At 35.6% G+C, this 13,321-nt stretch overlaps 1 protein-coding gene across 3 annotated transcripts in view; it reads right to left on the bottom strand.

Annotated features, from left to right (window-relative positions):
• The window catches only part of DACH2 (dachshund family transcription factor 2), a 697,738-nt gene extending 685,501 nt beyond the window's left edge, over positions 1–12,237 (bottom strand). For all 3 annotated transcript variants that reach the window (XM_042241740.2, XM_060407431.1, XM_060407432.1), the window contains exon 1: positions 11,539–12,237. In XM_042241740.2, the coding sequence (XP_042097674.1) occupies positions 11,539–12,053 (515 nt within the window). In that variant the 5' untranslated portion in view covers positions 12,054–12,237. The remainder of the gene's footprint in view (positions 1–11,538) is intronic.
• Between the last annotated feature and the right edge of the window lie 1,084 nt (positions 12,238–13,321).

Below are 13,321 nucleotides of genomic sequence, written 5' to 3'. Positions count from 1 at the left end.
AAATTTGATTTAGCACTATACTAATCAGTGTGTTTTAACTCAAAAGCCATGATTCCTCTGATGTCAATACATGTTTATTTAATTTATAGTGACGGTCGCTTGGTCATGTCCAACTCTTTGCGACCCCATGGACTATACAGTCCATGGAATTCTCCAGGCCAGAATACTGGAGTGGGTAGCCTTTACCTTCTCCAAGGGATTTTCCTATCCCAGGGATTGAACCCAGGTCTCCCATATTGCAGGTGGATTCTTTACCAACTGAGCCACAAGGGAAGTGAAGTCGCTCAGTCGTGCCCGACTCCTAGCGACCCCATGGACTGCAGCCTACCAGGCTCCCCCATCCATGGGATTTTCCAGGCAAGAGTAGTAGAATGGGTTGCCATTGCCTTCTCCGAGCCACAAGGGAAGCCCCTATTAAATGGAAGATGGTTGTTTAGGGGTCCAAAGCACAGGAAACAAGGTTAAAGCCAACAACTGAACTCATGCAGTTTTCCAGGTTTTGATCTACTAATAGCTATAATGAGTACCGCATCCATTAAATGGATAAATGTTTACATGGAGAATATGAAAATAAATTCAAACAAAACATACTAATTTAGTTAAGCACTAACATGATCCAGTACACAGCTGTTAGCTATGACATATAAGCTCAATGTCTGTTTATGTTTTGTTCATTTCAGATGTTTTCTACATGAAGCATTTAATTTCAGATTGAATTCAACCTTAGTATGTTTCTGGTCTATCTCTCCTTCCCACCAGTGAATATTTATAAAATGTGAATACAATTTAATAGTAGAATAAGCAAGATAAATTTAGACAGGTACCATAAACATTTCATAATGTACTACAAAGCCTAATTAATGTTATGCTAATTTTCCACAATTTTGAATTGTATACATCATTTACTGTTCTTTGCATTAATGTAGGTTAGCTGAGAGTCAACCATATAACAACAAAATTTTACCAAGGTAATCTGGAGATGAGACAAAGAATTTGGATAATTCTTAAGATTACTCCTCTCCCCTTGATAAGTAGCCCAGTACAGACTAATAGTAGGAACCTATTTAATATTTGTTAAAGTGAGGTGACAAATGGGTTGAATTGGAAATATATAATATATATATTATTACATATACATACACACACATATATACACTATATATATAGTATGTATATGTATACGTGTATTCAAATTGAATATTCTAATTGAGTTATAAAATTAGAGCAAAAATTTGTGTACTGTGCATAAAATGTACTATGCAGTAAATTTCTTTGTATGAATGCACTCCCCTTTTGTCTTCCTCAAGTAAAAATCCAGAGGGTACTCATAAACATTTTTATAAAATACATTTAGAAGTTTAGCAGATCATAGGCTATTTTCAAGGCAGAAAGCTTAATATTAACATGTAATTATAGATGTTTATAATTTTCCAGAGTTATTTATGTTTAAATGTAATACATGTAAGGGTCAATGTACTCTGAACAAATAAAAACAAACAATTTTTTCTCATCTCTGTTTTAATTTTTGGCACATAATATTGTATAGGACTACATGTAAAAGCATATCAAACTCTTAAATTGAGAATTTATTTAAAACTAACATAAACGAAGGCAAGCTTCTTTATATGGAGGAAAAAACCCATGTTTTTCTAATCCACAGTTACACATTCTACTAAAAAACTTGTGCCTCATAGAATAACTTGTGCCTCATAGAATAGTGAATTAACTGCAGCCATTCTTAAATGGAAATATATATTTTATTCCCAGTTCCTCTTGATGAGTACTTTATATATTTATATCGTAAGTAAAACATAAAACTAAAATATTTTATATATTAATAACTTTTTAGTTTGACCATTCTGGTATAATTCTAAAGACTGAAAAAATTCTAGTGTTCCTGATATAGCACACAGGCAGATACAAGATATTTAAGGATTACTCAACAATGGATAAGGCAAAAATTTGTAATCTCAAAGATTTCACAATTTAACAAATATAAAAGGGGGGATATAGACTTTATATACCCTAAGCTAAAGACAGCATGATTCCAGAATATAAGCTCCATGAGAGAAGAGACTGTGGTGTTCACTCTCTTCACCTAGAACACCACCTGGCACCACAGAATATACTGTATACACACACACACACACTCCATTACAACAAATCTAATCATGAGAGATCAAAATTATTGTGAATATATTTTTATTTATTTAAATTCTAATAATTAAGTGGACAGAATAAGTTTTCCAAATGTCTACAGATTAAAGACAATATTTCAATAAAGATACACTAGGGTTTAACTTATGTCCTCCAGGGAACTATTTCAGATGAATTCCTCTTGAGATTTTATAACTAAAATTCCTTGGATTGAATTCAAGGGGGAAACCATATCATAAAGCATCCCACCATATTGTCTATGGTGTTATATAAAGCAAGCCCTCAGTGTCTGAATGTTTATTATCCTTTCAGAAGGATCAAGGCCTAACATACATATATAATCACATTTTATGGATGGTCACATTGCAATTTTTATACCATTTCTGTGAATTTGATGTGCTTTAATATGGCATTAAACTCAACATTCTTAAAATAGGTACTGTGTAAATAGCACCTATGTCTCCTACTGTCAAAAGCCATTAAGAGATAGTATAGTCTTATATGATAATTAAGTCTGAATTTTTTAATGTTTTTATTGCAATAAAACAATTGATGTATAATGTAGATAATGTACTAACAAATAAATTTATTTAAATATTGTTTATGATGATATTACTATACTTCTTAAATAAGCAAGTAAGAGACAAACTTCTTCCAAAATAACTAAAAGCTCCAAATCATATTGCTGTAAGCTATAATGGTTATAACTGTTAATCCAATACACCTTTTATACAAACCCATAAACACATGAGTGGAAAAATAGCACAGATGTTCATCTCTAATGCAATTTCCATTCAATTTCCTAAGTGTAGTCCCTGTGTGCAAACTAGCTTAACGTTATGTTTAGCTTGCAAATTCTTTAAATAAATAATGAATGCAATAAAACTAGGAGATCAATAGCAAGCTGAGAAATCATAAAAAAAAAAAAGCCCTTTGTATTCAGGCTGTTGCCCATTTCAAACTTTAATCTGGAGACAGATCAATATTACTTTTTTCCAACATCACATAAATAGCAGATAGACTAAACGTAGACTAAATGCTGTTACCAGCTAGCAGTTGCCAGCAATCTGATAAGATCATTGGACACAATTACAATTGAATGTTTTATACCTTAACATACACACTATATTATACACTATTAAGCAGCTTGTTTAAAAATAAAAAGGTTATTTAGAAATAAAATTAACATGGTTCATTATTTTTTAAACTCCAGCAGTTTAATTACAAAGTTTTCACCACGATTTGATCTAACAAACTAAATAATTATAATGAGTTAGAATAGTACCTGCATATGAGTAGTTTCTACCTCAGGGGTCTTAGATGAAAGGAAATGTTACTCTTCAAAATTAATTACAGCTGAAAAAGTTAAGCTATTTATTTAAATGGGGGTGGGGGGGGACACTTCATGCAAATTTTTGTTGCAATTGGATGGGTCCTGAGATTATTCAAGAAGAAAATAAATCACTATACTTAAGTATTCCTCTTTCTATTCACAAACTATAGAAAGAATGGAGGAAAACACTCTTGTTGGCAACTCATTTTTTATAAACACTTTGAAAAAATATCAAAAGTCAACTGTCTGGTTTAGTGTTGATATCAAGTAGTATAAATCAAAATAGTTAAGCATCATTTTATAGTAGTATTAGAACATCTCCTATGAGTTTTCACTAAAAGAAAATATCAAGAAGTCATACTTTCTTTACAGATATATTTCATTTAAACATTCTAACTTCATATAATAGATTTGTATAGCTTTAATGTACTTGTGAAAATTTTATGGCATGATTACAAATGGTTTTATAAAGGAATTAAATTTTAGGATTAGTGTCTTTTTATAATTGTACATTTTATGTAACTACTTAGTGTTTTTTTTTAAGCACAGCGATTTGTGCAAAGAATTCTAATGAGAAGAGTAAATGTGTATGTGTCCATGACTGTATTCATTAAACAAATGTGAATTAGGTTCCTAAATGTATATGACACCAGGCTTACTAAAATTTTACTATAAATATTACTGAAGTTAAAGATAACTCCTCAGAAATTATTATTACAAATCCAAGGTTTTGTTTCATGTGACAAATTCAGTTTTATTCTAGGGATATCATTTTAGATAGTGATAAATGTATCCATTTGCTGTTTAGCTATGTTATATTCAATTTTGCATAAATCAATGTATATCGCATCTTATATTCACATTCTCAATATAATAATTTTACCAATTCTAATATATAAATTTATCTTTAAAGAAGAATGTGGCAAGACTTCACAATGAAGACATTCCCACAGTTTAAGCAAAGTATGAAAAAAAAAAGCTAACTCTTAATTTAAAGTCAACTTATAATTTAGTCAACTTACTTATAAACTTCTTTTTAAATTATACTGCATATCATAACATGTGTCCTAAGCTTCCAAGATTAGCCTAACACTGCAGATAAAAATGTCCTGAAGAATTTGAGACCTCAATAATATCAGTTAATAGTTACCTATTTTCCTATTCTAATAAAGCTAACAGTAAAAATTTGATGGAAGAATACTGTAAAGGCCTGCAAAGTGAACTACCTCTGAGAGCTGATTTTTAAAAATATACATTCTTCAGAAAGTTGAAGAAGAAAAAAAAACTGAATATCCTTTCTAAAATTTGTATTTTCAAACATCAGAAATTAACTTTAAAAGTTATAACACTGACAACATTAAACTCAAAATATTTCACAACAATTAACACAATTGTTTCTCTCCAAAAACCAAGGCAAGGATGCCATGGATGAAATGAAAAAAAAAAAATGACAGTGATGATAGTAAATGCAGGTAGGTAATAAAGTTCACTAGAGTTATACAAAGTACCTTTCAGTGTGCATATGTGTTTCTATAGTTTAAGAAAGTATGTTATAAAAGTAGCATTTATTGTTACTGAATGATTTTTAATTTATAATGACCCAAAATATAAACATTTGCGATATACTAAAATAAAATAAACTTTTCTAAGATTTTCAGCACTGTAAAGTGAGGAAATGATGAATACACAATGGACAAGCTGTCTCCTTACTACTAAAAAGAAATATTAAATCCTGACGTTCTAAATCCTTTGGTAAGAGTATATTGCAGCTGCATTAAGCCAACAAGAAGCTTATTAGTAAGGATTTAAAAACTAACACCCTTCTCTAATCAATTTGGATACAGCATTATTCTATTTATAGTGATACTTTCAATGTGTCCCAATCATATATTACTTATTCTCATTTTTCCTACCATGATTAAATATTAATGTGGAGGCACTATTTATTAAGCAGCTACCCTATATTTAGGTTTTAAGATATTGATTTCCACCATTTTGGAAGAGTTAATATAGCATGAAAATTAAGAATCTTTCCCATGAAGAAACTTATGATTGGTTTGATATTTTTCTTTGATTCCTAAATAAAATAAAATAAATTTAGTTGTCCTAAAGTAGAAAATGGAAAAAGGGATGCCGCCACTTTAAAAGCTTCGATCTCTTTGACATTGCTGGCAGTGTATGGGAACATTAATGCATCTGTCATGATAACAAGCTAAGAATAACATCTAGACATCAAACCGAGCAGAGAATCCATCTGAAGTGATTCATTCAGATCTGTCTCATTGATTTATTAAACACAAGGCAACATCTGCAGCTTCACAGAGCTGCTTGGTGAAATTAATGCAAGATCAATTCAAAAGGAAAAAAGTGTAAAAGAGATAAATCAAAACACAATTTGCATGCAGTTCCACAATCAGGCTTATTGGGTGCAAATGTTCAATTTCCCTAGCAAAGCAAATGTGTTTAAATGTTGTTTTATCTTTTTAGAATCGTGTGATCTGAAGTGACAGTGAAGAGTTTTGCAGGTTGAGATGGTGAAAGGGAAGAAAAGGAAGAAAAAAATGCTACCAAAGACCTTTTGAATATGCAACAAGAATATTATCAATACATAATTGTTTTTCTTTTGGGAGAAAGGTTTGATGTCTTTCCTCTGAAAACATGATATTTTCAGTTTTTGTCAATTAGGGCAGTTTTAATGTATATCTGAAATGTATAGAGTGGATAAGTCGAAGTCATTTGTTTCTTGAAATGCATCAGATAAAGCGCCACTGTAGATATAGGTTACCAACTGAAATATAATGTACTATGATGAGAATGTCTCACAATTACATTTGCCTGCTGGAAGCACTTTTAAAACACCTAGAGATTTCACTCGGAGAAGGCGATGACACTCCACTCCAGTACTCCTGCCTGGAAAATCCCATGGATGGAGGAGCCTGGTGGGCTACAGTCCATGGGTTCGCGAAGAGTCGGACACGACTGAGCGACTTCACTTTCACTTTTCACTTTCATGCATTGGAGAAGGAAATGGCAACCCACTCCAGTGTTCTTGCCTGGAGAATCCCAGGGACGGGGGAGCCTGGTGAGCTGCTGTCTATGGGTCACACAGAGTCAGACACGACTGAAGCAACTTAGCAGCTTAGCAGAGATTTCATTAAGACAAAATAAGTTTATTTAATAATGCATCAAACAACTCAGACTTGCTATTTTATACAAGTATTAGAGAATTTCTGTATGAAAACACCTAAACATTAATGTCTGAAGACCATCACTTCCTAATGACTTTTTAGCATTCATGTACTATATACACTGAGATTAAAATCATACATAAATATCCAAAAATATTCTCTATCATACCATGCATCATATCTTTAATGTAATACCCACTGCCTATTAATGAGTTTTGGGGCAAATATGAAATCCAGCAAAAGTATTAGATAAATACAACAGTTATTATTGATGCAGAAGTGTAATTTTAAAATGAATGTACACGTAGAAGTTCTGTGGACTGGTATATGAGTATACTGCTTTAATTATAATATTGACATCATTCTCTAATAAAAGACAGTGCATTGTTGACTATGTGACTGCTTTTAACAGACATGACTACCCCCCTCATTATCCCATGAATTAAAATGCCTGCATTTATTGCCCAGATTAATTTCTAAAACCTTTTTATCATTTCTGAAAATGTAAGTCATACAAAATATTAGCCCAGGAAAGTGATGCAAGTTCTTCAAAAATTTGATTTTGCTTAACTTTACAATGAATGAAAATATCTATTTTCAAAGTTGTTATGCTTTGTGGATTATGAACGATATTCATCAAGTGTGAGTACAAAGCCAAACTCATTGACTATTTTAAAATATTTGTAGCATTTGAAAGTAGTAGGTTTAAATTGTTGTAAAAGTCACTATAAGTCACATAAAGTTATTCTAACATGGAAGCCCATTTATGTTCTCTTCACACAGTCAGAATAACAATAAACCGTGACTGGAACATTTAAATTTTTAATTAAAAAACTGAATTATATTAATTTGAATATATGTTGAATCATGTCTCCAAATGCATTAAAATATTTTCTTAGTCATACATTGTGGTCTAAGCATCCATTTAACTATATGTAAATGACTGAATAACATTTAATCAGTTGGTCCTCAAATGAAATTAAATGCTGATTATGAAATTTAACAATGTTACTTTTATATAGATAGGTAGATAAAGAGAGATAACACTAAAATGTTTTGGTTGCTTTTTCACATTTACTGAATAACAATTTTTAATTTAATATTTTACTGCTATTTTAAACTTTGAAGAATTCAGTAAGGAAAATCCATTGCATAAGAGTGAGATATTTTAGACATTTGCTTTCTGAATCTGCCCAGACTCTATAATATTAAAACTCTAAGTTCTCTTGGACAAGAAATGGAAAATAATCACAGTGCTTTATCTGCAAAAACAAAGATCTAAAACAAGATAACAAGTTTTCCTATTTGGTTTGGGTCTTTTTAATCATAATTTTCTTAATAACCCTCAAAATAATCTTCTTTACAATTAATTTCTGAAGCTAAGGGGCATCAAGGAAAAATACCTGGTAGCCATTTTCAACTGCAGCGATATAAAGCCTGACATTTACTAGAACAATGAATAGTCAAGAGTTTCAGTCTTTCTATTCTCTAGTAGCTGAGGCAAGTATTATTTTCCAACATCTTTTCTGGGAAGAGAACTTTGAATATTTTAATAATTAGTTAATTAAAGTTGTTAATATAAGGCACTGATTGAGCTATTTTTGTGACTTAGTACTATCAAAGAAACAATTATGTAAGTAAGTATTTTACTCATTCATTTTCAGTGGCAACACCTCAAGGTCTCTGAAAACAACCAATTTTAATGGTCTATTTAGTGTGTTCTGGAATAGTGTAGGAAAAATTCCAAATTAAAATATCCTATATTAGGCCTTGTATCCTTCCGTAGTCACCTGACAAAGAAGGGCAGAAATGTTTATTATGTAGGAAAAGAAAATTGCCAACAACACCATTACAGATAGGCCTTCCATTCAACAATACAGTATGGAAATTGATCCATTAGGAGAAGAAGGTGAATCGCTTTTTTCAAATAAGAACAGTAGTACATAGGTGTTCCTTGCACTTCTCCCCTCTTTTAGCTTAAAATGCTAGGAAATCATGAGTCCTAAATGACAATTCTCTTTAGCCAAGTCTCCACTGGTATTTCGCTCATCTTCTTTGGGCATCTCTATAAGCTCCTCTGATCCATCTTTCACTCCATCTTAGGCATCATTCTGCTCATATCCTATATCTCTTTTCTCTTACTGTCTCTGTCTCATCTACTTTATTTTGTCTCTTGGGCCTCATTCCTATTTACATCCTTCACCTTTCTTTTCACTGAATAGAAAAGTCATGGAAGTAATGTTTACTTAAATACTAATTTCACAGATGGAAGGAATGATTTAAGGTACATGCATCTGTAAATAATGTTACCTCAAGTCATAAGGCATCCATTATAAGCATTATCATATTTTGTAGTTTTTTAACTATATGATTATGAGGACAAAATGTGGTAATGTTAATTAGATTTTTTCCAGAAGTTTTGAGGATTTGTTTACTGTCTAGAAATTGCAACATAGGGGTTTCTAGTAGTTTTCCTCATCTTTATTTTAGATAGAATTCATAGAATATATTTCATAAATTTTTTTCAATTACATATTGCAAAACTTGTAACACAATTATAGAATATGTATGCAATAAAATACTCATAAAGAAAAACTGCAGTAGGAAGCACATGCATCATATTTCAGATATGCTTCCTCTTATATTTTTAATATTTATCTATCACTTTTATATGTGCACATACACAAAAGCAATCTAAGCCCTCAAAAAAGTTGGCATTGTAAATGCTTGATAAGGAATAAATAAAACATAACTGAATAGAAATAATAACCTAAAACACATCATATAACAGGGTTAAAAAGCATAAGAACATTTGACTCTGGGAAATTTATTATTTTCTCCTTTAGTAAGTAGCTCTAATAAAAATTAAAGTTTCTATTTACAGAGGGAAGCATCAAAATGACATTAAAGTGTTAATCTATTTATTTTTTTAATGAAAATTATAGATGTTGCTCAAGGATGTATAAATTATTTATTAAAGAAAGTAGAATTTCCTATGTGTAATAATTATACATTTCTCTTTAAGAGTGGGCATTTGCAAGAGAAACCAGGGAAAGGAGAAAGGAGGAGGACAGAAGATAGGTTTTCAGGTCTACAATTGTTCAAGTCTTTTCAAATGACAACAAATAAACTAGATGACCCTCATCTGAAGTCCCTGGTAATCCTCTGAGTTTGGGTATTAGCATAGTGTTTTGTGGTCAAAATAAAATATCCTTTCTACTCTTAGAACCTATAATTGCTTCTTTTATTGAGGGAACAGGTATCCTTTGTGTTTTAAGGCCATCTATCTTCCTTAGGAAAATGTGATCTAATAAGCCAGGTTTTTAAGCCCCAGATATGATTCAGGTAGGAGTTCTTATATGAATAAGTTTCTGCTTAATTGCTAGATCCCAGGAGAACACTGCTCAAAGAGAAAAAAAAAGAAAAACAAAAGGTTCCCTTGTAAGTTTTGTAGCATTATCTTATTGTAGCAGTCAGCAACAGTTTGTCTACAAGTTGCCAGTATACTTCGACTATACATAGTAATTTGGATTTTACAGCAGATGTGTCAACTGGGTTAGTTTTGGTTCATAAACTCAGAGATCTTATGATTTAAAGTTGCATTGTGAGAAAATCTACCTCTGCAGATGTTTTCTGCAAAATAACAAACAGCAGTGTTGTTTCACAATAAAACCGTTTGCCCCCTTTAGCTTGGTGATGGTGGTTTGGTTTGTATGCTAATCACACCTACCAAATGTGTACTTTCCTAACAGATGTTATTATACTAGAGATGGAATAAATACTAAGAAAACTAATTTAAAAGTCTTTAAAAATTAAATGATCTTGAATATACTTTCTTAAAACTCAAACATTGGATAAAATTTACTTATGGACATATGCAAATGAATATTTGTTCTACAATGTAATTCTAGGCTGTACTACGAAGGAGGTGCATTTACAACCAGAGAAGCTGACCATCATCATTTAGGGAATCCTCTCTTTGGGGGAATGGGATCCTTCCAATTGTTTGCCTGGGGGAAGAGCTGAAAGCACCCTCTCTAGAAAACCTGCCATCTTTTATTGCACTCCCCACCAGGTCCCGGCCCCGCCGCTCATGCCCCACACTGCCCTCTGCAGATGACCCAAAGGGTCGATCCCAGGAAAGTTACACTTGCCATCCTTCTTTAAAAAAAAAAAAAAAAAAAAAGGCTCCATTGACTTTTCTGTATCGTGTACGGGGAAGCTTTGCGCAGCAGGCATGAGCACTCATCTTCATGAGCTCCTACTGGCTCTCTCTCACAGACAGACACACACACACCACCACCACCACTACCACCACCACACACCAACGCATTCTCACAACAAACATACAGGATGGGGAACGAATCATCCTCTGGGATGGACTCTAGACTTCCGACCCTCTGCATCCCCCAAATGCTGTGTTCTGGATTGCTAGCTTAGGAGCACAGTTTACAGCTCAGCCAGCCCTCTCCTCCGGAAAGCCCTTGTTGTCGGTGTTCAGGAGAAAAATCTATCCGACCCATATGGCCACAAGTTAACAGGAAAGAAAACCAAATAGAGAAATTAACAAATAATCACAAGCAGCCAGAAAGCCGTGCAAGATAAGGGCGAAAGGCTAGAAACTTTCAATATAGGACCGCAAACCGAAGTTTGTACGAGACTTTCTTAGACCCAAGCCCTGCCCCTGAGCTTGGACTAGAAGCGACAGGAAATTAGTCTTTCTAATCCTCTTTTTCCCACCGACTTAGAGCCTGAAGAGTAGAGCAAGCTAGTTAAAACTCACTCTACAAAGTTGGAAGAGGATGAGACACGCAGAAGAGGGCAAAGGGGAAAGAGAGAGCTAAGAAACGAGAATCTCACCTGGCATTGGTGCAATCGATGAACAAAGTTTCGAAGTCTTTCCTGGTGATGAGTTTGCAGCGGTTGACCCCGGGCTGGATGGCCCCCAGCCCGCGGAGGATCCGGACCTGCTCAACAGTACACACCACCGGGGATATGTCCAGTCTCTTCAGCTTGGTGTACACCGTATGCAACCCTCCCACCAGGTGTTTGAGGAACAGATCAAAGACTTGCGGCAGGCAAATCAGTTCCTGGCCGTCCATCAGGAAGGAAGCCACCTTTACCCCATGCATGTCGACCATCCGGCACTCGTTGGTGTTGGTATTGCCGCTGCCTGCGCTGGTACTACCGACCCCTCCACCCCCGGCGCTGCCGCCGTGGTTATTGGCCATGAAAGAGTTGATCACATTGGGGGTGAGACGAGGAGGCTCTCCAGGCGTCGAGTACAGGGGTTCCGCCCGAAACAAGCCCCCCGGGACGCCTGCGCCGCTGGAAGTTGCAGAGATTACCGGAGGTGCGGAGACAGCCATGGTCATTCAGTCTCAAATCTTTGGTCCTCAGGCCTTTGCTTTCTCGCTCAGTCTCCTCTAGGTCCCCTAATACCCGCTCCCTCACTCTCTCACTCTCTCTGGCTCGCTCACGCTCTCTCCGAACTGTTTGCAAGTCTACGGTATCGGAGCTCACGCTACACTCAAGCTCACTCACCACCCTGCGAACAGTGAGCTGCCTGGACCTGCGGCGGCCCAAAACCCCACCCCCACCACGCCACACTCCCGAGACTGGCAGCGCCCCCCAGCCAATGGGTCCCAACCCCTAGGCTCCCGAGCGCGCCGAATGGCTGCCGCCCGTGAGTAGGTGGAGACTCCCTGGCCAGCCTCCCGACTACCTGAGGCAGTTAGGGGCCAAACGGTGAATGAGGATGGAGCCGGAAAAGGGGGCAGTGCAGTTCCTCTGCTTCAAGCCTAGCAGTCTGACTAGAGAACATCCAATTGTTACTCAGAGCTCCCAAAGTGGCCTCGAACACCGAACTACTCCCCTCGGCGCCCCAAGAGTGTCGAGGTGGGAACACAAAGGGGAATTCCAGACTGTTCCTCGCCCCAATCTGCTGCCACCCCGCACCCGGGATCAATCAAGGAAAGGGAGATGACAGCTCCAATTCATTTGCACATTGTTCCTAAACTCAGCGGTGACTAAGAAACGGCTTTGCCCAACTTCCAAGAGGAAGAATCCAGTGAGTTCCGAAGTAAACAGCCTTCTCCTGCCCACCTGGCGCGCTTGGTGTAAATTCTCCCACATCCAGTGCACAAAGAAACTAGCGTCCAATACCGCACTCAAATCACAGTTGCAGGTTTTTAATCCGCTCCTACGCACTGACAATCAGTAGGCGCAGAGAGCTTGTGAGCATTTTGGAAAACAGCAGAGACTTGGTATTTGGGTGGCGGACGGACACTTTCTACAGAACTTCCGCCACGGTGTCCTGAACAGACGGCTTTCTGCGTAGCCGGCTATCCCTTAGTTTCAAGATTGTAGTGTCCCATTCTCTGCTAAAATTGATAAGAAAAGTTCCCTTATGACTCAAGACAGTCACTACAGAATATGAGAGAAGAGCGAAGGTTTGTGCTCTTTAATATTGCATTTTTCTTTCTTCCTTCGTCGTGGGCTTGGATGGTTCAGTGATTAGAGCTCCACGTCCTGAACTGTAGCTCAAAATTTCTCCTTCCCCACTTGTCAAGTGTCCCTAAACGCACTGTAGAGCTCATAATAAGCAAAATGTCTAGGCAAGGTACGTTCCAGGGCAAAGGAA

Source organism: Ovis aries, chromosome X (assembly GCF_016772045.2).
Source record: "Ovis aries strain OAR_USU_Benz2616 breed Rambouillet chromosome X, ARS-UI_Ramb_v3.0, whole genome shotgun sequence".
NCBI lineage: Eukaryota > Metazoa > Chordata > Mammalia > Artiodactyla > Bovidae > Ovis > Ovis aries.
The sequence above is the reverse complement of the archived record's forward strand: the minus strand, read 5'-3'. Positions and strand labels throughout refer to the sequence as shown.